We start from the raw sequence: 25,794 nt of genomic DNA, 5'->3' as shown, positions 1-25,794 counted from the left end.
ATCCATTTTGCTGAATACATCTGTGATACTACAGATATATGGTATCCATGGTGTTTGTGTATGTTGGGGGGAGGGGATGTTTTCAATGATAATTGAATACAGGTTGTTACCCTTTAATGACTTTAAACCACCCTGTTATATTCTCAGTTAGGGTGATCAGAATGGTAAAAGGCTAGGACTACGGGCATTTCTACATGAGGCTTTTATCCTGCATGTTTACTGGGGCTTCTACTTCCGGATTCTTTGCAGGATTCAGGTTGGCTCCTTTACATGTGCTTTTTCCCAGGGTTTTTCTTTCTCTGCCTTTCTATATATTTCATTATACAGCCATTAGATGGCCCTGTGGTACAGCAGAATCGCACAATTACATGCTATAAAAATAACACCATTCAGAAAAATACTGCACTTTCCTCGATCTAAAAAAACCCACGATAATGGTAGCAAAGCACAAGGGAGGCCCTGGAGGATGATGATGTCATATAAAGCACCCATAAACCACCCTGAGTGAGCAATCACTAGTGCACAATAAAAGCCTCATGTAGAAAGGCTCTGTGTCTACAGGAGGCTGTGGGCAGCAGGGGGAGAAGGCTGGTCTCATCAGGCAGTGGCGGTGCAAGATGTCCCACTGAGTGAGGCAGGAGGATGTGCCCTGCCGCTCCCCCTCTCCCACTGCTCGTGATTGTACAGGCAGTCTCCAGGCCACCTCACAATGGCTTGCCTCGAAAAAGAACCCCTCAAAGCATGGCATTTAGGTCTGAGCAGCTCTCTGGAGAGGCTGCCCGCCAGGTCTCTCTTTCTGAGGCCTCTCCCCAAGCAAGAGGTTGGGCAGGTGAGCTCTGTGGAGAGGCCACATGCCCACCTGCCCTGTCTCTCACTTTGGGAGTGTCCTCAGAATGAGAGACCCGGTGCCCAATCGAGAGAGCCTACCTGTCCAACCTCTTACTATGAAACCCTGGAGAGCTGCTACTGCAAGTCAGTGCCGACGGTACTGGGCTACCCTCAGGGAAGTGTGCATTGGATTCCAGCACAAGTTATTTTGCAGGGAGGTTTGCACCCTAATGTTCTGCATGTTTACTCAGAAATAAGTCCTGAGTTGTGAACATGGTACTGCAAGCTTAACACAGTGGCTACCCAATTACAGTCTGTTGAATTGACTGCCCTTTCAGCTCAGTCCTATCCATGTTTTGTCGTGTGTGTGTGTGTGTGAGTGTGTGTCCATTTTGCATGAACTCTAGCTTCAGTGGTACCAGAAAGGCACTTAGTACATGCTTAGGTTTTCTCCATAACTTAACTCTAGTTTTGAAAACAGACTCATTGGCTGAATCTTGGTGAAGTCTTGGCACAAATGAAGTTATGGGGAGGAAGATACAATGAGAGCATGTGCGTAACAAGGAGGAGGTAGAGGAGAGTTGCACAAAACAAGACATCTGTTTTTATGAAGAGTCGCTGGATAGTAGGATTTATTTATTTATTTAATTTCTTAATCGCCCATCTGGCTGGTCACCCGGCCACTCTGAGCAATGTACAGCAGTACAAACAATCTAAAACAGTAAAATTAAACATTAGACATCATATTTCAAAAAATACCCTAACCCACCCTAAATGCCTGCCTGAACATTCAAGTTTTCAATGCGTGGCGGAAGCTCATTAAAGAGGGGATATGAGGAGGGATGGTTGCACAGAGGGGAATAGAATTGGTATAGGGAGAATGTAAGTGCTCAGTGGTGAAAGAAAAGCATTCTGCATATGAATAGAGGCATTCTGTATTTAAGAACATAAGAAGAACTGTGCTGCATCAGACCAAGGTCCATCTAGTCCAGCATTCTGTTCACACAGTGGCCAAACAGATGGCCACAGGAAACCCACAAACAGGACATGAGTGCACTTTCCTGACCATGTCCCCCTGCTGCTAACACTGGTGAAATGTAAATAACTTATAGTAATTCAAAATTTGCACGCATGCATATCCTTCAGAAACTTTGCAGGTTTCTTGTCTGGGGGACACCTCTAATGACCTGTGAATTTTCATACAAATTTACCCAAAAACTATGGTGGGGGGGGTGAAGGGAAGGGAAAGCAAATCACTCTCTCCCCAGATTTGGAGAAATCCCCTTCCACATGAACTGCTGCACCTATCCTTCTGAAACTTTGCTGGTTTCTTACTTAGGGACACCTCTAGGCTGTCTGTAATTTTCAGAATAATGATCCACAAGGAATATAGGGAGATAAGTATGTCCATTTTTGGAGACCTCAAAATGTCAAGTTTACCCTTGCATGAAAACCCCTGTGGCTATCATTCTGAAATTTGGCAGACATCATCTCCTCTGATGGAGAAATTAATCCTGAAATTTTTATCCAATTCTTTCAAGGAATAAAAATGTTGTTGGCAGTTCCCTTTCAAAGAAAATCAAAATATAAACTCTGCACTTGTTTTTCTGACATTGGGCAGGTGTAATCCCCTTCTAGGGACTACTGTGCTTGAAATTATCATTCAGCTCTGACCAAGAGAAAACAGTTACAGTTTTTTTTTTCAGATTTCTAATTTGGGAGAGTCCTCTCCCAAAGCAAGAGATCCAGCAGGTGGCTTCTCTTTGAGCAGCACCCCTCCACACACATTTTTCGCTCAGGTGGAGTTTAGAGTGAGAGATGGGGAGGGAGCTACTCCAAGGAGCCCTGCTGGCCACTCTCCCACTGTGGCATTTGCTGCAGTGGGTGAGTGGACCTGGTGCTATGGTAGCAGTGCCTGTGGGGGCTCTCCCAGCAGAGATGTGTGCAATCTGCTTCCATTCCTGATTCACCACTTGAGCAGGGGATTCACCCTGCTTCATAGGAGGGCTGGCCCTGCCCTCAGGGATATTTCAGGCTCCCTCTCTGAATTGGCAGTGTTCATTTAAAACAAGCCAAGTCTCCCCAGCCCCTTTATTTGTGAACATGTATGGAAAAGTGTGCATGCAGTATCATTCCCTCTATTTCTGACATTCAGGTGGTGAGTGTTGGTCCTTATGTAGCCAGAACAGTACCACCCATGCACAAGACAAAGGTATCAACAAGCTTGAAGGAACCCCAAGGTTTGCAGAAGTACAATTAAAAAGAAACCTTAAATGGGGTAAGGAGCCCAAAACAGCTAAATAATAACTGAGCATACTCAGTGGTCATGGAATGCTGACTAACCATTGGGGGGGAGGAGGTAAAACATTGGAGGGGGAGCAGGGGAAATGAAATGGAGTGGCTGAGATCTTGAAAAAAGAGCACTACGCACTGCAACATTTTGTTGCAGGTCCTGTTTGTTCAACCTCATTGTTCACTTGCCATGCAATCCTGTACTTGTCTACTCAGAAGTAAGTCCCATTGTTTTCAAGGGGTCTTACTCCCAGGTAAGCATGTACATGATTGCAGCCAAAGAACTGAGAGAGGGACGGGGGAGCGTGACCCTGTTGCTCTTGCTCTGTTTTTCAGTTGCTCTTGCTCTATCTCTTTGATGACGTGGTATCCTTCTGGACTGGTTCAGAGGGTTGCAGGTTGGGGCCACTGTCTTGCAGTGGGTTTCCAGGGTCATTTCTAGAGAAGCATTGGGAGATTGTTTTGCCCCTGGCAATTCTACTATGAAGTGCCACAGGGTACCATCTTGTCCCCAGTGCTACTTAACATGTACAGTCAGGGCCAGAAATATTGGAACAAGGATAACTGTTTTGGCAGTTGGCCTCTGTACACCACCACATTGAAGGTGAAAGGAAACAAACCCAGATGGAAACACACTAACCATTCAGGAAGGACAGCCAGTGGCATACACACGCCCCCATCATTGGTGTCTCATAAGTAATGGAACGAATGGCTGACAAGCAGCTGCATGGCCAGGTGTGGCCTGTTTCCTGGGGACCCCATGACCAATCAAGCAGATAAAAGGCCTAGAGGTGGTTCTGAGTGTGACATTTGCATTTGGCAGCTGTTCACTGGAACTCCCAACATGAGGTCCAAAGAGGTGTCCATGTGAGTGAAGGAGGTCATCATTAGGCTGAGGAAACAAAATAAACCCATCAGAGAGATAGCAAAAACATTGGGAGTGGCCAACACAACAGTTTGGAGCATCCTGAAAAAGACGGAATTAACTGGCAAGCTCAGCAACAGCAAAAGGTCTAGAAGACCACAGAAGACAATTAAAGTGGATGACCGCAGAATTCTGCTCATGGTGAAGAGGAACCCTTTCACAACATCTAGCCAGGTCAAGAACGCTCTTGCGGAAGCAGGCACGTCATTGTCAACATCTACAGTCAAGAGACGGCTTTATGAATGTAAATACAGAAGCTTCACAACAAGGTGCAAACCACTGGTAAGGCTCAAGATTAGCCTTCACCAGGAAACACCTAAAAAAGCCTGCCCAGTTCTGGAATAAGATACTTTGGACTGATGAAACCAAGATTAACTTGTACCAGAATGATGGGAAGAGAAAAGTATGAAGAAGGAAAGGAACAGCTCATGATCCAAAGCATGCCACATCATCTGTCAAACATGGTGGAGGCCATGTTCTGGTATGGGCATGTATGGCTGCCAATGAAACCGGGTCCCTGGTGTTTATTGATGACCTGACTGCTGATCAAAGCAGCAGGATGAATTCTGAAGTGTGTAGGGCTATACTTTCTGCTCAGATTCAGCTGAATGCTGCCAAACTGATAGGACGCCGCTTCATATTTCAGATGGATAATCACCCAAAACATACAGCAAAAGCTACCTAAGAGTTTCTCAAGGCAAAGATGTTCTTCAATGGCCAAGTCAGTCACCTGATCTCACCCCAAGAGAGCATGGTTTTCACTTACTGAAGACAAGACTGAAGGCAGAAAGACCCACAAACAAGCAGCAGCTGCAGTAAAGGCCTGGCAAAGTATCTCGAGGGAGGAAACTCAGCATTTGGTCATGTCCATGGGTTCCAGACTCAGGCAGTCATTGACTGCAAAGGATTTTCATCCAGGTATTAAAGGCGATCCTTAAGTTTGAAATGATGTTGGTTTGTTCCTGTCAGGAGCGCCCTAGCGGCCTCTTTCAGTAGACCCCAATAGCCAAATCAAGACACAGATGAAAGGATTCTTTTCAAGGCTTTAATCCTTTTACAACTTAATGATTCTTTCAGATGCTATTCACCAGCGACTAAACAAGGAACAGCAGAGTGGCCTATGCGCCGAGTAGGCAGTTGATCCCCGTTTGAAGGAGAGTCACTTGAAGACCCTAAAATTATGGGCTAGGGAGAGATCCTCCCTGTTTCCCTTGGGTCCACGGGAGGCAACCGCTGCTTGCGTGCCAAACGGGCACTACGCCTCCTTTCCGCGCCCTCCATTGCTCGTCGCTCCCTGCATCTGCGTCGAGCATCTAGCAAGCCTCGTTCCCGCACTTTCTCACTGCTAGGATCACTATCTATCTATCTATCTATCTATCTATCTATCTATCTATCTATCTATCTATCTATCTATCATCTATCTACCAATGTGGTGGTGTACAGAGGCCAACTGCCAAAACAGTTATCCTTGTTCCAATATTTCTGGCCCTGACTGTATATGAAGCCATTCGGAGTGGTCATTAGGAGATTTGAAGCCAGGTATTTTTCAGTTACATCTGAATCAGGTGTGGCCCATGGCTGCGCAGGTCCTGGACCAGTGCTTGGATGTAGTAATGGGCTGGATGACAGCCAATAAACTGAGGCTGAATCCTGGCAAGATGGAGGCCTTGTGGGTGAGTGGTTTCCAGGTCTGGGAGATGCTACTTGTTTGGGATGGGGTTGCACTCCATCTGAAGGATCATCTGTACAATAGGCAGGGTGGGGGGATACTTATGGATCTATCCTTGTTACTAGAGGTCCAAGTAGCTTCAGTGACTACTGAAGTGACTACAGTGACTACAGTGACTAGAGGTCCAAGTAGCTTCAGGTGATATGCCAACTGCAGCCACAGTGGTCCAGGCACTGGTAACATCAATGTTGGATTATCGCAATGTGCTTATGTGGGGCTGGCCTTAAAGGCTGGTCCAGAAGCTACAGGTAGTGCAGAATGCTTCAGCTAGGTTGCTGAGTGGGGCGACCTATCAGCAGCATATTACACCTGTACTGAAGGAACTGTACTGGCTGCCTATGCACTACTGGGCCAGATATAAGGTTTTGTTGCTAGTATATAAAGCCCAACAACTTGGGACCTGGGGCTAATCTACAGAGCCGATTTAGTGCACAGTGATAGCACATTAGGGTTGTTCATGACCGGTGACGCTGTCACCAATCCACAGCAGCCCTGCAGCGTCCCTCTGGAAAAGGCACATTTTCGGAAAGTCCTTTTAGCGCACCTTTTTTCCTTTAGTGAGGCTCCCATGCAGTTCAGCTGCAGTGTACCCCATCCCCCTGTATTCAATCTTGGGTGTGCCTATTTCTGTGACCTGGCAGTGATCTGGACAAGGGGTGGGGCCACCCTCTCATTCCCTCTTTTTCCCCATTCGCAGTAGGGCTGCTTTCCTATTCCCAATATCTAACCTCTTTTTCTGATTCACAGTATCGAAGTATTGAAACAGTATTATTTCAAGCTTTCACAACAGTGCAGTAGCTGCTTTCCCAGTTCACAGCTTGTAGCCTGTTTTTCCCATTCCGAATATCGCAGTAGCACTGTTTCAGGCATTCACAATAACACAGTAGCTGTTTCCCCCAATCACAGTTTGTAGCCGGTTTTTCCCATTCATAGAATAGTATAGAATAGTAGGGTTGGAAGGGGCCTACAAGGCCATCGAGTCCATCGAGTCATAATAATGCAGTAGCGTTGTTTCAGGCATTCATAATAGCGCAGTAGCTGTTTTCCCATTCATTTCATTTATTATATTTCTATACCACTCCATAGCTGAAGCTCTCTGGGCGGTTCACAAAAATTAACAACCATTAAAATACATTATATAAAATATAAAATGTAGCCTGTTTTTCCCATTCAGAATAGAGCAGTAGCGCTGTTTAATATTCACAATATTCCAGTGGTGGATGAGAGGGGAGAGATGTGGGGGAAATTACAGGGGCTTAATTCTGTGTTTCCATTAAACTTCCCTGAGCAGGGGACCATGGACAGCATTGGTGAACAAGCCTCTCTCATTCACTGAGTGGCACTTATGGAGTTGATGATGTTCAGTTGTATTCCCTGGACTCCATCCACCCAACCTCAAAGTTTCAAGTGCTATGTGACCCAGGAAAGTGGGTTTTTAGGTAGTGTACACTACTCCACTTTTCTTGCTTCGTTTATCGCTGACAGACTAAAATGATTTCATGAAAATCCAGATATAACCAGAAAGTACTTCTCATTCCATTTCCATGTAGATTGGCCCCTGGTTACCTGAGAGACCACCTTCACCCCTATAGACCCACTCAATTCTTGCAGACAAGTGGTGAGACCCTCCTGGTAGTGCTACATACTCCTCTGGGCTGCTCTGCAGTAGTTCAGAGCAAGGAATTTAATGTAATGGCATTCACTATGTGGAACAATCTTCCCCCAGATGAGACATGTACCAACACTTTTTATTTGTAGGCACATGTTGAAGACACATCTGTTTATGCAAGCCTTCCCTGTGTAGTTTACCCTAACATCTAGTGGATATGTAGATATAGTATTTGAATTGGTTTTTATATTGTTATATTTTTACAATTTGTGTATACCACTTTGAAATCTGTAGATCTAAGTAGGCTATAAATATTCATAAACAAACTTGCTCTTGCCTTCCCATGTTCTGGCCAATAAGTGCAAAGGTACTGAGCTAACTGACAAGCATTGACCAGGCTCTTTTAAAAATTGCTCAAAATAAAATTAAAACATTCATATTTGATGTAATATCTGGTATTTAAAACACCTTTAAACACATTTGGCCAGCTGTATTTATTTTCTAGCTGTTGTGCAATTATTATTTTTTTAACCCCCACCCCACCTCTTAGGCCCTTTTACTATAATATTACTGGCAACGAGCTCATAAAAGGGTAGATGTTTGCAGACTTACGGACTGAAGTGGGGATTCAAATTTGTGTTAGCAATTGTCAGTACAGACCCAGGGTGTGCTAGTTAACTCTGGATTAACTAGTCCAGAAAGTAGACTAGTGATTGTGTTTAGCAGGGCCCTTGGTCTAAGGCAATGGTTCTCAACCTTCCTAATGCCGCGACCCTTTAATACAGTTCCTCATGTTGTGGTGACCCCCAACCATAAAATTATTTTCGTTGCTACTTCATAACTGTAATTTTGCTACTGTTATGAATCGTAATGTAAATATCTGATATGCAGAATGTATTTTCATTGTTACAAATTGAACATAATTAAAGCATAGTGATTAATCACAAAAACAATATGTAATTATATATTGTGAAATATTTATTTCTAATTACAAATAAATGAAATTTTGTCTTGAAGCATGGTGTAGCATGGGTAACAGTCTTAATATAACAACAGTAAACTACATTGCTACATTTTGCGACAGTATGCGTAAAAAGCCAACGTCACTGCGAAGGTTGAGATTGCTTCTTTCTCACCAGATCAGAAATTCTCAGGGCAGTCTTTGCAAGAGCACAACGAAGATAAAAAAATCTGTAAAAAAATCCTCACTATATTTTCTTTTCTTAACGTTCTTCTCTACACGATCCATTGTCATGGGATGGTTTGCTAATGAAAATAATATATAACAATAGCTTATAACCTGTATTTGTACGGGGTGTATGTGATGGGGTTGGCGCGATGATGTCATCAGGCCGGGTACTCGTATGTGGGCGTATCTGCATGTGGGCGGACCCGCCTGGAGACTGATAGAGGAGCGGTGTCTCGGTTCCTAAGACCATTGGAAATATGTGTTTTCCGATGGTCTTAGGCGACCCCTGTGAAAGGGTCGTTCGACCCCCAAAGAGGTTGCGACCCACAGGTTGAGAACTGCTGGTCTAAGGAATGGGCCCTTCTTTTTGTGATTAAATCTGGTCCTCTAGCAAAGTTGCACTGCCATACCAACTACAATAGAGTATTGTATCCAATGTCAGCCGGTTGGACTAACATTAGATACAACCCAGAGACCTGAATCTGGGCCAGATCTACACCTCATCTCATATCGATACGATCCCAACATGGTGACACTATATCCCTCTTGCACATTTATACCTTGTAGGGCACACAGTGACATCTGTTGCGGTATTTTGGATGATACGGAATAAAAAGCAGGAAATAATGCTAGAAAAGCAGTATATGGAATGCATAATGTGGCCCAACAGTTACCAGAGCACTTCAATACCCATAAAAAGGCACCAGCGCAGATCTAGGTCAGGAGAGAAGGAGGGAGCGCATAAGACTTCCTGTTTTCTCCCCAGGCACAAAGAAGCTGCAAGCCTCTCCTTCGCATGCGCCATCTTCTGAGGGTTGTGTCCAAGGGTAGTATCCAACGTTAGTCCTATGTAGAGTAGACCCATTGAAATTAGTGGGATTTAAGTTAGTCGTGAACAACTTGGGTCTCATTCATTTCAACGGGTCTACTCTACATAGGACTAATATTGGATACTATCCCGATGCTAGGCCTTCTTAGAGCTCACCCGCCGAAAGGAGCAGGCCTTAAGCCGCGACACGCATAAGCGCCATTCCCTTCGGCGGGTCCGCTCCGAGGACGGCTGGCGCCGGATACACGCGTAAGGGGCCGGCGCGCTTCCTCCCCGCAGCGCTCGGCGAGGCCCTCTCCCTTCAGTTGGCTGTGCCGGCAGAGAGGCCGCCCCGAGCGGCGCCGAAGGGGCGGGGCTGGGAACGCCGAGCCGACGCGTGTCCGTCGCAGCCGGGCGGGCTGCCGCTCAGGGGCGCCCGGCGACCCCCTGGCGGGATGGAGGCGGCTCTGCGGCGGGAGCTGGGCACGTCGGTGCTGCGGCCTGCGGGCCACTCGGGTGGAGGCTGCATCAGTCACGGCGAGAGCTTCCACACCGACCGTGGGCGCGTCTACGTGAAAAGCAACTCCCGCGCCGAGGTGGGGGACCGGAGAGACGCGTGGGTGGAGGGCCGGTGGGCGCGCGGGCGGGCAGACCTCCGCCTGGGAAGCACGAGGGGGATGCTGCGCATACCGTCGGCGCCTCCCTGGAGGGCTCGGCGATGGGGAGAGGGGCAGTTTTTGCCCGGCCACACGCACGATGCACCCGGACAGGGCCTCTGCGTTTTTAAAAGCTGTTCGACACAGGCAGAAATTCAGCAGGCGAGGCTTTTCGCTGATTTGGAGATGCAGTGATGGGGAAAGAGTCCGGTTCTGAATTCTCGCTTGTCGTGCAGCTATTAAAAGCACAGGAGGCTTGGAAGGGACAAAGACCTTCCAGTAGCGCCTCGGGGTCTGCGAATTAACAGGCCGTTGGACGGTGGTCCCCTAAGGCGGTGTTTGCTCATGGTCCTGCTAAAGGCAGGGTTGCAGGACTGGAGAGCGGCTTCTTGCCCTGCCCGCAGGCCTCAACACTGCAGATTCGGGTTGGGATAAACCCTGCAAGACATCTTGGCAGAGCTTAATTTGAGGCCCGGCCTTGTATGGGGGTCCATGTTCAAATGCCGAGACTTTCCTCTCGGGGAAACGTGTGAAATAATACACGGGAGTACTTTTTTGATGACATGCAGAGTGCTTTGTTTTCACTGTTGAGTAATAACAAGCAGCCTGTTCAAATCTGGGATTTGTAAGAAGAGGATGGCATTGCCAGGCAATCCTGAACTCTTGCTTTTCTCATCTCAGAAAATGGCCACTAGCTTGAGACACAGGGGAAAAATGATTGGCAGAAGAGTGATAGGTAGTATAACAAACGAAATGGGCAGACATGACCTAGCAGTTTGCTAAACAATAGCAGTTGTGTTGTGCACCATTCCTTGCTTGTCCTAATTCAGTGCTGAGAAGGAAAGGGGCAGGTAGGGCCTAGCTGATAAGCTGTGTGTGCAACAACAGAGATGCTGATGTCTCCATATATGCATGCTCTTTTTAGTTCTGTCTGTGTTTCCTGCCTTTCTCGTAAAAGAAGAATATTAGGAGACATCTGGCATGAGCTGGGATATTCTGCCTACTCTGTAAACAAGCATAGCACTCTAAAGTTTGCCCTGTGGCTTTCCATTCTTTTATCTCAAAACATAACATGTGAGGGAGAAAAACACATCTAAGAAATTGTTGATTGGCCATAGTTCACTGGCACATGCTGATGTTTTTAAGAACACATGCTTGTGCTTTTGTATGAAACAGCTCTTGGACTAAGCTCTAAGTTCAAATTCCTGCTCAACCAGAAACTAAAAGCGAAATGACGTTGCCCTTTTCACATTTGTTGTTCATAAAGCTGCCCAGTTCGCTTAATGTGTAAACCGGGGGGGGGGGTAATTTTTATATCAAAAGGGATGTGTGGGTGAGGGAGTTGAAACCTCCCCCCACCCTTGCCTTAGTTCCCTAACTCCATTGTTTCAAGCACTCCCCGCCGGTTTTGATACTGGAAATAAGTTGGTCTGGGAAAAAGGTACCTAAAGTGATGGAGTGTGGGGAGGCCAGGCATATTTATGTGTAGGGCAGGGAGTGCTCAGCTCCCCTCGCTTTCACAACTCTTGATGTTTAAATGAGACCCTCCACCCCAGGTATAAACAGGGCAGACACATGAACAAACAAATATGGTTGCCCCTGTCATGTCTAGTGTTGCCTTCGGTAGGTGACCTTGAAAAGTGGCCAACTGTTGGAAGGAGGATGGGGAAAGTGGGATTCAGCTCTCTCACTAACCCAGACAGGTGACTGGCATTATTTTATTTTGTTTTATTTATTTATTGCATTTATACCCCGCCTTTTTTCCTCTTGCAAGGAACCCAAGGTGGCTTACATTATCCTCCTCCTCTCCCTTTTATCCTCACAACAACAACCCTGTGAGGTGGGTTGGGCTGAGAGTCTGTGACTGGCCCAAAGTCACCCAGTGAGCTTCCATGGTCGAGTGGGGACTAGAACCCGGATCTCCCAGCTCCTAGTCCAATACTCTTGCCACTACACCACACTGGCTGTATGTGTGTGGTCCCACTCTGGTAACAGAAATATTTGCAGCTGTGTGTCCTTGTCAATGCAAGGGTCATAGAATCATAGAATAGTAGGGTTGGAAGGGGCCTACAAGGCCATCGAGTCCAACCCCCTGCTCAATGCAGGAATCCAAGTCAGAGCATCCCTGACAAATGGCTGTCCAGCCTCGTCTTGAAGGCCTCCAGTGTGGGAGAGCCCACCACCTCCCCAGGTAATTGGTTCCATTGCCGTATTGCTCTGACACTCAGGAAGTTTTTCCTGATGTTCAGTCGGAATCTGGCTTCCTGTAACTTGAGCCCATTATTCCGTGTCCTGCACTCTGGGATGATCGAGAAGAGATCCTGGCCTTCTTCTCTGTGACAACCTTTCAAGTACTTGAAGAGCGCTATCATATCTCCCCTCAGTCTTCTCTTCTCAAGGCTAAACATGCCCAGTTCTTTCAGTCTCTCTTCATAGGGCTTTGTTTCCAGTCCCCTGATCATCTTTGTTGCCCTCCTTTGAACCCTCTCCAGCTTGTCTGCATCCTTCTTAAAGTGTGGTGCCCAGAACTGGACACAGTACTCCAGATGAGGCCTAACCAGTGCTGAGTAGAGGGGAACTAGTACTTCCCGGGATTTGGAAGCGATGCTTCTATGAATGCAGCCCAAAATAGCATTTGCCTTTTTTGCAGCCACATCACATTGTTGGCTCATATTCAGCTTGTGATCGACGACAATTCCAAGATCCTTCTCGCTCGTAGTGTGGTTGAGCCACGTATCCCCCATCTTGTAACTGTGCATTTGGTTTCTTTTTCCTAGGTGCAGAACTTGGCATTTGTCCCTATTAAATGCCATTCTGTTGTTTTCTGCCCAGCACTCCAGTCTATCCAGATCACTTTGAATTTTGTTTCTGTCTTCCAAAGTATTAGCTATCCCTCCCAATTTTGTGTCATCTGCAAATTTGATCAGCATTCCCTGCACCTCCTCCTCCAAGTCATTAATAAAAATATTGAAGAGCACTGGGCCCAGGACTGAGCCCTGCGGTACCCCACTCGTTACCTCTCCCCAGCTTGAGAAGGTCCCATTGATAAGCACTCTTTGGGTCCGATTCTGTAGCCAACTGTGGATCCACATGATCGTTGTTTCATCTAGCCCACTTCGAGCTAGTTTGCTCATCAGGATATCATGGGGCACTTGGTCGAAAGCTTTGCTGAAGTCGAGGTATATGATGTCTACAGCATTCCCACGGTCTACAAGGGAGGTGACTTGATCAAAAAATGAGATCAGATTTGTCTGGCAGGACTTGTTTTTGACAAATCCATGTTGGCTTCGAGTAATCACTGCATTGTTGTCAAGGTGCTTCCAGATGGATTGCTTTATGATCTGCTCCAGAATTTTCCCAGGGATTGATGTCAGACTGACTGGTCTGTAGTTCCCAGGTTCCTCCTTTTTACCCTTTTTGAAGATAGGGACAACGTTAGCCCTCCTCCAGTCATCTGGCACTTCCCCGGTCCTCCATGATTTCTCAAAGAGAATAGACAGCGGTTCTGAGAGCTCTTCTGCCAGTTCCTTTATGACTCTAGGATGCAGTTCATCTGGCCCTGGAGATTTGAACTCATTCAAAGTAATGAGGTGTTCCTTGACCATATGCCTGTCGATCTCAAGCTGCAATCCTGCCCCTTCAGCCTGTACTTCGCCTTTGCCAGGGGGGTCATAGACCCTCTTTTGGGAGAAGACTGAGCCAAAGTAGGAATTGAGCACCTCTGCCTTTTCTTTGTCCTCTGTTATCATTTTGCCATCCTTATTTAATAGCTGAACAACCATTTCTTTCCTCTGCCTTTTACTATGCACGTAGCTGAAGAAAGCCTTTTTGTTGTTTTTAGCATCCCTCGCTAACCTCACCTCGTTCTCCGCTTTAGCCTTCCTGACGCCATCCCTGCAATTCTGTGCTACCTGCCTGTACTCTTCCTTTGTTACTTGGCCTTCTTTCCACTTCCTATATGTGTCCTTTTTTGTTTTCAGGTCATCCCTAAGCTTTTTGTGAAGCCACATTGGCTTCTTCTGTTGTCTTCCACCTTTTCTTCTTGTTGGAATTGTTTGTGATTGTGCCTTGAGAATTTCCTTTTTTAAAAGTTCCCACCCATCTTGGACTCCTTTTCTCGCTAGCATTGCTTGCCATGGGACCTTACTGATCATTGTTCTGAGTTTATTAAAATCAGCTTTCCTAAAATCCAGGGTACGCGTTTGAGTACACTCGGCTTTTGCTTCCCTTAGAACCAAGAACTCAAGTACAACATGGTCGCTTTCCCCCAGAGTTCCTGTAACTGCTACTTTATCCACTAAGTCATCTCTGTTGGTTAGGATCAAGTCAAGGATAGCCGATCCTCTAGTTCCTTCCTCTACTTTCTGTAGGAGGAAGTTATCCGCCACACAAGTCAGGAATTTCCTGGAGGGGCCATGTTTTGCATGGGTCCACAAGGGGAACTGTGTCCACATCTCTGTGTATGTGGGATGCAAAATGGGATGCTTTTGACTAAGGCTCATCTGTGCTAGATGCAGTGATCCAGAACAGTGCAGTCCACAGACCATTTTAAGTCAGTGACAAACATCCCATAGACTTCCAAAGTGCTATAAAAATACTGGTAATTCTAACAATTACAAATGCTGTGAGAAATACTATGATTTCTGTCCATCTTGGAGCCTAAACCTCATGGAAGTAGTTGTAATAATGTTATTAGTTCATTAATTTATGTATGTAGGGACTACATGGTGAGATTTAAAGAGAGCTGCAATTCTCAGTTTTTTCACCTTTAGACTATCTTGCCAATTGTAGGTCAACATGAGTCCAGGTACAATGAAAGTATAAAAAGAGGCAGTTAAGTCTGTATGAGCACCGTTGACCATATTTATGCTGTTTTTCTTTTTTTGCTTGGAAATGTGTAAAATTCTTGGCATGTAAATGCTTTGATAAATGTATACCTGTTGAATTTGTCATGCTGTTGTTAACAGGATGTGTTAGTGGGAGAAGTAGGGAAGTCTTGTATTTTGAAGTATTTACAAGAGCTTTTTCCTGTTATATCTGACAGGCCAGAAGAATGTTTGATGGAGAAATGGCCAGTTTAACCGCTATCCTGCAAACACAGACTGTAAAGGTTCCTAAACCTGTGAAAGTTATCGACCTGCCACAGGGTGGTGCTGTATTTGTGATGGAGCATTTGGATATGAGAGGTTTGAATAGGTAAGCTTTGGATGTCTTAGTTTCTTGCTGTGATTTAGTTGCCTACTTGAGGAGGAAAATTAGTTCTGTGTAATCTACCTTTGTAGAAAACAAGTTAATACTAAATCAGATTTAGTATTAACTTATTCTGTGGCATAAACCAGAGCTGGGTAACATATTAGCCCCTTAAGTACTTTTGTGTAGCCTTCTGAATAGAATGCAGGGGATCTTGGCGTTCATTGAAAAAGTTAAATTTTTGGTCCTTGTGCTTCAATCTGTTAAAGCCTGCATGTACTCTATCTCTGTAGAAAATCCCCACATATAATGAATTGCCTGTTAGAGTTCCCAACAGTTAATTAAGTTTTAAAATATATCTGTCCCATCTTTTGGTGAAGACCATTCAAGACTGTTAACAATAAGAAAACGTTTAATTTTATAAGAGTTTAAAGGAAATAATGCAACCCCAGCAAGTTATAACGCCACAGAATATAAGACTACAAAACATAAAACCAGCAAGAAGCAGGCCAATACATCGATCAATTTAATATAAACCAAACTGCTGCTGAATATATTTGCTACATGCCACTAAAATTAACTTATTTTGACTTCTTAGACATGGAGAAAAACTTGGAACACAGTTGGCTGATCTCCATCTTCATAATCAAAAACTTGGGGAGAAGTTGAAGAAAGATGCAAACACTATTGGTAAAGTGCTCAGCTGGTAGTGACTTGTTAAATCCCATTAATTTAGGTTATAACTGATAATGTTTCCATCTATTTCACTCCCCCCAAAGCAAGACGCCTAGAAACTTTCCATTATGTGAACAGAAAGATAATCCAAATAGCAACAAGCGTATTCTTGTCTATATAATTGCAATAAGAGTAAGCTTTTAAATAGGCAATATTCCTTAGTGTTGGATATCTCATTTCCTAGTTATGCATGGATCATAGAACACAGTGGTCCTGGTACACTACACATGACACGGGATGAACTAAGCTACATAATCTCCGTCCTTTTAGAAGTTCTGTTTACTCTGCAGGTATTTATTTAACACAGATCTATAATGCAGAGTGTGAACTGAGGTTAGTAGCCTTTTATCCTCACCATGTTGTAAAAAGACAAGGGATATAATTTCAAACCTTTCTCTTCCTACACTTTATTTGGAGGAATGCTCCTAAGAATATAAGAGTACCTGCCTGGATCAGATGAAGGATCCATCAAGTTTATCACTCTGTTCCCAATTGTAGCAGTCACATATTTCTGGGAATCTCACAAGCAGGACCTGGAGGCTCAGTCACAGTGTTGCAGCAAATTACTGAAAACATGGAAAGCTAGTCCAAACTGCGTGTATTCTGTCGCGTTTTAAAAGTTTGGTAAAGCAGTCTATACTGTATGTGTGTCTAAACTGCTTTCGTGCAAGTGGCAACGATAAGTATTGTTTGGACTTATGCTTTAAAGTAATAGCAGTGTTCTTATTTTTAGTGTACTGTTCTGTTCAGAGCAGTCAATCACCATCTCTCTGTCTTTTTCTTTAAGGTAAGAGTGAGGATCAGACAGATGTCCAATTTGTGGAAAAGTTTGGGTTCCACACTGCCACTTGTTGTGGATATCTTCCACAGGTAGGCTCTGTAGATTTGCCTTTTGGCATGAATGACGCTTTTTGCACTAGAGAAATCTGAAGAGTTAATATCTCAGTTTTGCTACTTTTAGATTTTCCTAATGTTTGGAAATGGGAATAAATATGATGTTAGTATAGGAAGTTTTAAAAAAAAATCACTTAGGGAGCAATCCTATGGCTGCTAGTCAGCATCTAGATGACGCTGAGCACCGACCTCCGCTCCCGTGCGCTGCCTCGCAAGCAGCTCAGAATGGCCCCCGCACTTGGAAGAGGAGTGCGGAGTGGTGAAAATGGGGCATTCCTGGGGGCGTTTCAGGGCGGGGAAGGCGGAAGTGTCGGTATGACACATCCTATGTGTTGCCCGGCAGCCACTTCCCCTACTCCACCTTCCTGTGGCTAGACAGCCAAAATCGGCTGTCTAGCCGCAAATGCAGGGTGGCAGAAGCGTGGTGCTTCTCCTGCCCTGCATTGGATAGGCGGTCATCTCTCATTTCGGAGGCAGCCGTCTATCCTGATAGGATTGCACCCTCTGGGAAAGCGAAGTGGGTGTAAAGGTTCCAGGGCTGATGTCATGAGCATATCTGTGGTACTGGCATCTGATCTTTGCCAATAGCAGATGTCGATACTACCACTGCTCCAGTGAATGCCCCTGAAAATAGCTGTACCCTGCAGTGTCAGGGCTGGTGCTAGTAACAGCTGATTAATACAGCCTGGAAGCCAAAATTCAGTGCAACTCTGCCAGTAATTTCTGTAATAGGGGTATTCTTAACAAGTGATACAGAGCTGACCATCTTAGCATAACCACCTTAGAATACTGCTTAGGATGCTAGTTTGCTTATAGTAGTGCAAACCACTGACACTACTAAAGTAGGAAGATAATTAGATTCAATTTGGAAAGCAGCAATTGCTGTGTGTGTGTGTGCGCGCGCGTGCGTGCTTGCTTGCATTCATTGCAAGCTATGTAAACTGAATCTGTTCACTTTTAGGCTCCTGTTGAGCCTAATAGGAACCTGGGAGCCAGGAAATTTCTGCATCATTCTGTTCTGCATTTATTGGAGTGGGAAACTTTAAAAAGAACAAAGAACTCTTCTATACAAAGTGTATAGCTTTGTATTTTGTAAAGCCTGTGGTAGTCTGACAGTCTGATCCACAAACTGTTTAAGGGAGCAATCTTATGGTTCCTGGGCGAGCATCCCAGAGACAATAAGATGGCTTGTAAAATCTCTTCTGAGATCAGAGGCAGCATCTGAATGCCAAAGGACGAGTCATAGATCTGCCCTCCCACCTTGTCACAGCTGGCGGGACAGAACTGTGCTGGCTACCCCTCTGAAGTCGGAAAAATGACCTTGGAGGAAGAAGAAAGGGGGCGTTCCAGTGGGTGGGGAGGAGAGGAGACTGGAGAGGCCAAGATACAAGATATCCTGAGCGTCCCCCCCCCCCCAACCGCCCTTGCTATATGGGCTGAAAAGCCTGTCTAGTGAAAATTGCCAAAGACAGAGGATGGGGAAGCGAAGATCACCTCTGCTGTTCCTCCTGTCCTGCTGGCTTCAGCCCGACAGGGCATAGGAATCTCAGAAGCCTCTGAGCTCAGACGTATCCGAGCACAAAGGGCGCAATCAATAGATTTGTACCCTAAACCCATTTTAGTACCATAGAAGTCAGTAGGACTAGAGAAGTCTAAATAGAATGCTATGACTTCATTGATTTATGGATAGGCTGCCTATTTCTCAATTTTATCAAAGCACCTTCTTCAAGGTGTTGCCTTTCTATAGAACCAAACTTTTGCTGAATGTTTGGCTGTTCATTTGTAGGTGAATGACTGGCAACAGGATTGGGTGACTTTCTTTGCCAGGCAGCGAATTCAGCCTCAGATGGACATGATTGAGAAGAATTCAGGTGACAAGGACGCAAGAGAACTTTGGGCACAACTCCAGGTAGTGATATTCCATGAGAATTTTAAAGGGCATTTTTGCATTTGTGAAAGTGCTGTGTTTTTTCCCCAAAACAGTTTCTATACTGCCTGTATTGTTTGCATAAAGCTCTTGCCAAGTGAACTCCCTTTTTTTGGTAGAAGCTAGTCTATTTTAAGCTGATGTGAAGAAGTGAAATTGGCAAGTGGTTCAATTTTAAACTCTAACATAAAACTAGGTAAAAAGGGCTTTAAAACTGTCCTATTTGAGCATATCTACACTACAAATATTAAACTGGTTTAGTCACTCCCTCTCCTTAGGGAACTCTGAGGACTTAGGTGTGTTTACACCTGCTGAAATCATTAAGCTTAGGCATGTGTCTCTGCACAAGGTTGGGCTATTGGATATCTACTGGCTTAAAATTACGAATTAGAATCCCTTTTATATTTCAGTTAACATTGGTGACTGTTACTTTCTTTTCCAGCTGAAGATACCCAGTCTGTTTGGTGATATGGAAATAGTTCCTGCTCTTCTACACGGGGATCTGTGGGGAGGAAATGTAGCTGAAGATGACTCTGGACCAATTATCTTTGACCCTGCGTCTTTCTACGGTCACTCTGAGTATGAGTTAGCAATTGCAGGGATGTTTGGTGGCTTCAATGGTTCATTTTATTCTGCTTACCACAGTAAAATCCCCAAAGTACCAGGGTTTGATAAACGGCTCAAACTGTACCAGCTATTTCACTATATGAACCATTGGAATCACTTTGGGGGAGGGTACAGAGGCTCCTCTATCAATATAATGAGAAATCTGGTGAAATGATTTCCCACCTCAAGGTTTTGTCTCCCTATTTGGAAATATATATACACACCCCTGGGTGTTCCAGCTGCACTACTGTGTATGTCTTATAATAGATCTTCACCTTACGCCCTCTTTTCTCAGCTGAAGGTCAAGCCCTGCTGGGTCCCAGGTTTGCAGTTTATCAAAGAGCTGTCTAAGGAAGTAACAAACCTTAGATTTACATGGAAGAGTTTTAGCTCTTGAGATGATGCTGTAGATCTGTCTCAGTAGACCAAGCTAGAGAAAATAATAGTTTGGAATAAAACTTTTGCTACCAAAGGAGAAGGAAAAAAACAAATAGGGCCTTGGATCAGGTTACATATTGCCAATTACATTTACATAAACATTCAAAGGAAAATTGACAATCTCAGTGAATGGAAAGATCTCTTTTCCTTCATAATGACACACTTAAACATTGTGGGATTTATCTTGTTCTTTTACTTAACTAGATTACTCTTAACCTTGTATTTCAGTGATTGTCACCAAATGAATGTAGCAGTCCCATTCCAACTATATTTAACTGGAAGCATGTCCTGCTAAGTCCCACAAGACTTACTTCAAAGTAAGAGTGTACAGTGCTTCTCTTTCATTGAATATCTTCAGTATGGTTCTAGTGGTTGAAGTCATGGCTGCAACATCTGGACTCTGCCTGGATCTTTTGTATGTACCATAATTTGTGGTGACTTGCTTCCAGGCAGCTATGTTTCTCCTGTAAACCTCCAACTAGAGCCTATTCTTAGCTAGCACAGTGTTGACTTAAAAATTAATTTGCTGACCTGTGATATTTTTTCTGTCACTGATAGCTAGCTATGTTTACAGGGACATGTAACTGTCTCAGACTTATTTGATTAAGGCAGCTTGCTAGAATCTATGCCTTGAATTCATTCCTTATAGGTTTTTGAGCTGTATATGGAGCGCCCCTGAGCGTTGGTAAAACAAAGCAATATTCCTGCTGGCAAAATGGGAAAGCAGGAAAAATGAATTTGTATTAAAGTATTTTTACTTCAATACTGGAGGAAAGTAACACAGTTGATTAAGAATGCTGTTCTCCATTTTGCGTCACTTGTGTCCTGTAATGTCTGCCTTCTGACTAGGATTGCCAGTTCTCTTTCCAAACGGGTTACCATGCCTTTAACTGCTGAACTACAGGCAAAAAAATGTTGAATCTTTCCCCAATACAGCATCTCCTTGCTGGGGAAAGCTTTACCTGTTGATGTTCTGCCTGTCATACAGCTGTTAAGGCAGAAGAGCCCAGCCAGAAAAAAGGCGGCAGCCCCAATTCTAAAGCAGATTCTGTTGTAGCACGTTCTCCTCAAAGTAATCTTTTAGAGCCTTGTCTCTTGTGATTGTTTCTTCATCAGGCAGAGATTTACCATTTCTGACTGATATTTAAAGAGTTTTCTTTCAGTACTAATTCTTTGTCCATATGGCAGCTTCCTTCATGTTGGTTGTGTGATGGAGTGCAAAGTGGAGGCAGAGGTGCTGTTAGTTACTTGCTTTGATTCTAGCACCTACATTGATCTTGGTAGGTCATTTGGACTGATAAAATTCATTGCAGGTATTGCTCTTTCTGTCTTGGGGCTGGCAGACATGCTGAATCGGTGTGCTTAACACTTGCAGAACTCTCCTTCAACTCCCCTAAAATTGCATTTGGGAAATGGTTCTACCTTGTGGCAGCCATTTTGCATAAATCAGTTAATTCCCTTTTCCTCTTACATAATAATTCAGTCTTCATGTTACAATAGCACAGTGTTGTGGATGCAAGAGTTGTGCAAACAGTGGTAAACAAATCCAGACCTACTTAGACATATCAGGATAAAGTAGTAACTGGATCTAGATGGAATCACACATGTGAGAAGATGCTAAACTTAAAAGTCATACCATAAGATTTTCTTTAACTGACTGGAGAATATGTGCTTGAGACAAGGAACTAAAATAACAGTTTTGCGCTTTCAGATGTATTCTGGTGATTCTTCATCCTTAGATCACCAGGTAGGTGACAGGCATGATTCCTAGAATGCATGTTCATGTGTAACTCAGAATATGTTTTATTGGCTTTCAGTTATCATTCCACTACAGCATTTCTTGAAAGTTCTGAGTTTTGTTTTACAATGAAAAACAGTAGGAGTTGTAAGCTAACTTGTTGATTTCAACAATGTGTGCTTTTTTCTCCCGTTACTAATTTTTGTAGTAATATCACTGGCTATTAATTCCAAGTTTGAAGAAAAGCATTACTCATGAATGTGGCTTGTAATATTTCATTGCTGTTTAAATAAAATATTATCCTGACTGATTCAGTTTTTTAATCCAGTTAGAAAAGAAACAGGATAAAAATCCATTATTACGATACAGAGTGGTAAACTCACTGGGGATAGAACCCGTCCTTGCAAACATTTTGAAAAAAGGTATACATATCTAATATACTATATTGTATCATATCCTCAGTACACTTAAGCCATGTTCCTCTGACTTGCATGTTGTACTTTTATTTAATTATGGTCAAAGACCAGCCACTAGGAATACAAAATTTGAATGAGGCTAACAAATACAGTACCAGCTGCAAATACAAGCATACATAGAATAACAAGTTCAGATCAAAACTAGCTTCAATTACAGTATCTATTAGTATCAGCTAATACTAAGATGAATTGTAAGAAGATTTAACCATCTGATTTCTAATAGAACATGCCCAGGCATAGGATTTTGCCATCTTAAAAGTAGCTTCCTTAGTAGAATCTGAAAGAAGAAGAGAGGAGTAAAACATATCAGGTCTGCCTAGAATTTTATTAAAATCAGGGCAATTTAATGGGAGCAAATGTCCTTATAATATAAACAGTATAATAAGACATGTTCAACTGTTTTAACTATGCCCAATTGACAGGGGCAAGCATGTTGAGAGTGTGGGACACATGAGTATCTCCTTTCCAGAAATGCTGATGGTAAGGTGTTAAAATGAGCCAGGGTAAAGGCTCTATGATATTTAGGGGTTTCCAGAGCATAAAGGTAATCTGCAGGAGCAAAGTTTTTATTGTGATTACCAGCTGCCGGATGGTACTGAGCCCTTGCCCAGTTTCCTGTAAGGCTACATCCTAGATCTGTTGCTTATTTCTTTAGCTCTTGAAAATCCCAGATGTAATAAGACTTGGGGGGGTGGGGGAGGGCCCATATCGCAGTAATTTCTCCTCAACAGCTCTTGCCCAGCTAGAGGAGAAATTATCTGATAGGATCAGGGAGGCTAGTCCAGAAGGGATAAGATTTAATTTAAGCCAGTAGTCATTTACATGGAGCCAGGCACATGCTTCAAGACAACCCATACTGGATTCCACGCTAAGCAGGGCATTAGGAAGGCAGCAAGGAACACCAAGGATAGTCCGCAAAAACTTGGACTGTATTGCTTCCAGGGGGTGGAAGTCTATATGCAAGTATATAATTTGGGCTATTACCTTGTCCTGGAGACTTGCGTGATAACCACATGCAAGTCACATGGGCAACTTGTGGCCCTACAGATGTTGGATTGCAGCTGGATCCTCTTCAGTCTCGTTTTGGGATGGAAACAGTCTTGGCTGCCTTAGTATCTTTCCCAGGAGGTAGACAGGGAGGATGTTCCTGTTCTGCATAATTCTGGACCATCTGAAGTTTCTGAACACTTTTCCAAGATAGCCTTGCATAGAGCCCATTACAGCGGTCCAAATGGGATGTAACTAAAGCATGTGTCACCATGGCCAGACATCTCCAGGAACAGGCACGGTGGTGCACTAGCCTCAGCTGTGCAAATGTACTTCTGGCCACTACTGAAACTTGGGCATCCAGGTTCAGGGCTGTATCTGGGAGTACACCCAAACGGCAAACCTGAGCCTTCAAGCGAAGTGTAACCCCTTATCGTACAGTTTAAATCCGTATTCCCTAATCTGCTCTTTGACTAACCAGGTGCACCTGTCTTGCCTGGATTATGCTTCAATTTGTTTGCCCTCTTCCAGTCCATTACAGACATTAGATGCTACTGATGTGGTAAGCCAATGTGGTGTAGTGATTAAAGTGTTGGGCTGGGACTCAAGAGACCCAGGTTCTAGTCCCCGCTTGGCCATGAAGCTCACTGGGTGACTGGGCCAGTCACTTATTTTTGGCCTACCTTACCTCACAGGCTTGTGAAGATAAAATGGAGAGGAGGACCATGTAAGCTGCCTTGGGTTCCTTGGAAGAGGAAAAAGCAGGATATAAAAAATACAATAAAAATAAATTGATTATGGTAGCCTTCTGGGCCACCTTGCTGGTATGGAGTGGGGAGGGTTGGGGGCTTTTTTGCAGTGGCTCCAAGCCTTTGTTATGGCTAGGTTACAAAATGTGCTTGGAGACTCTTGCTCAATCCTTTGGCCTATGTTTATGTGGAACTCCCTGCCCCAAAAGATTATCAGTGTTCCTCTAGCAAGAGAAGATATTTCCCTTTAATCAGGCATTGATTCTACCATTGCTTAATTTTATAGTCTTAATTGTCAATGTGTGTGAATGATTATTTTTATGCTTTCATATTTTGTAAGTTGCTTTGCGTTGCTCCTTTTTTGAAAGGAACAAGTATAAATAAATTTATCTCCTGCAAAGTGCAGTCTGCAAATTTTGAAAAAAGACAGTTTCAACTTCCACCTCCCAGGATGCCTACATTCACCTAATGATAAAACCAGCTCTGCTAAGAGTGTATTTCCCTCTGATAGTTTTGATGAACTGGGCTTTCACATCTTTCCCACATGCCTTTTCTTTCTTCTGGAGGTCAGTGACAATATTTGCTGGGTAATGAGACCTTGCTACAAAGATACCTACTTTGGGTGTTAAAATACAGGTTCCTAAATACCTGTCATCACACTGGGTTGTTGTCAAGAATTCCCTACATTTGCAATCTGTGCCTCCTGCCTTTCTGACTGCTTTCAAGAGACTACAGAACATTAGGGACTTAGTTTGTCAATCAAACTGAACCAGGAAATGGTGGCCATCTTTTGGGGAGGATTGTGCGAGTAAGCACATAAATGTAGACTAGACTAGAGACTGTGGCCCAAAACATTCCATAATCGGCACTGATTGAATTGCGCTTATTATACTGAAATTGTGTCAGTACAGCTAGGTGCAACAGCTTACTTGCCTTTGGGCATCTCTACACCAGCCTGAAATCTGCATTTAAAACGGGGCTTTCTGCTTCCGTTTTAAATGCAGGATCACAAAGACTCCCTTTTTCACCTGCTTACTTTCCCCACTCCCCTTTCCCCATATCTGAGTCTTCCACGATCTTCCATTGATCTCGCTCCTCTTCTTGCTGCTTTTCCTCTTTTCACAGCAGGAATTCATGCGGAACACAGTGGGGTAATTTGATAGCTCGTTTTCAGTCATTAAGTCGTGTCCGACTCTTCATGACCCCATGGACCATAGCACGCCAGGTCTTCCTGTCCTCCGCTCTCTCCCGGACTGTGCTCAAGTTCATATTCATTGCATCGGTGATGCTATCTAGCCATCTCATCCTCTGCCGTCCCCTTCTCCTTTTGCCTTCAATCTTTCCCAGCATCAGGGTCTTTTCCAGAGAGTTTTCTCTTTGCATTAGGTGGCCAAAATATTTGAGCTTCAGCTTCAGTATCTGTCCTTCCAATGAGCAGTCAGGGTTGATTTCCTTTAGGATTGACTGATTTTACCTCCTTTTGAGATTGTACCCCAGAACTGCTTTTCCCACCCTTTTGTTGACTATGAGTCCATGTCTTCTACGGGATTCTTGCCCACAGTAGTAGATATGATGGTCACCTGAATTAAATTTGCGCATGCTTGTCCATTTTAGTTAGCTGTTTCCCAAGATGTTGATGTTCAATCTTGCCATCTCATGTTTGACCACCTCCAACTTACCTTGATTCATTGATCTTACATCCCAGGCTCCTAAACAATATTGTTCTTTACAGCATCAGACTTTCTTTTCACCACCAGACACATCCACAGCTGAGTGTCCTTTTGGCTTTGGCCCAGCCGCTTCACTCTTTCTGGTGCTACTTGGAAATTCCCTGTGCTCTTCCCCAGTAGTATATTGGACACCTTCCGACCTGAGGGGCTCATCTTCCGGTGTCATATCTTTTAGCCTTGTGATACGTTCCAGAATACTGGAGTGTGTTGCCATTTCCTTCTCCAGTGGACTACATGTTGTCAGAACTCTCTGCTATGACCTGTCCATCTTGGGTGGCCCTGCACGGC

The 25,794-nt window shown here is 44.2% G+C and overlaps 1 protein-coding gene across 2 annotated transcripts; it reads left to right on the top strand.

Annotated features, from left to right (window-relative positions):
• Positions 1-9,747: 9,747 nt before the first annotated feature.
• Positions 9,748-21,874, top strand: FN3KRP (fructosamine 3 kinase related protein). 2 transcript variants are annotated; one of them, XM_084838395.1, is made up of 7 exons: positions 9,748-9,976; positions 15,081-15,232; positions 15,825-15,916; positions 16,749-16,831; positions 18,642-18,764; positions 19,225-19,361; positions 20,055-21,874. In XM_084838395.1, the coding sequence occupies exons 1-7, from the start codon at positions 9,836-9,838 to the stop codon at positions 20,119-20,121; spliced, it is 795 nt and encodes a 264-aa protein (XP_084694521.1). In that variant the 5' UTR covers positions 9,748-9,835; the 3' UTR covers positions 20,122-21,874. The 2 variants fall into 2 exon arrangements, with proteins under 2 accessions (XP_084694521.1, XP_084694520.1); XM_084838394.1 differs by lacking the exon at positions 20,055-21,874 and having other exon boundaries at positions 19,225-19,851.
• Positions 21,875-25,794: the final 3,920 nt, after the last annotated feature.

This window comes from Heloderma suspectum, chromosome 2, assembly GCF_057233095.1.
Source record: "Heloderma suspectum isolate Gila_16-S chromosome 2, 16-S_ref, whole genome shotgun sequence".
Taxonomy (NCBI): domain Eukaryota; kingdom Metazoa; phylum Chordata; class Lepidosauria; order Squamata; family Helodermatidae; genus Heloderma; species Heloderma suspectum.
The sequence above is the reverse complement of the archived record's forward strand: the minus strand, read 5'-3'. Positions and strand labels throughout refer to the sequence as shown.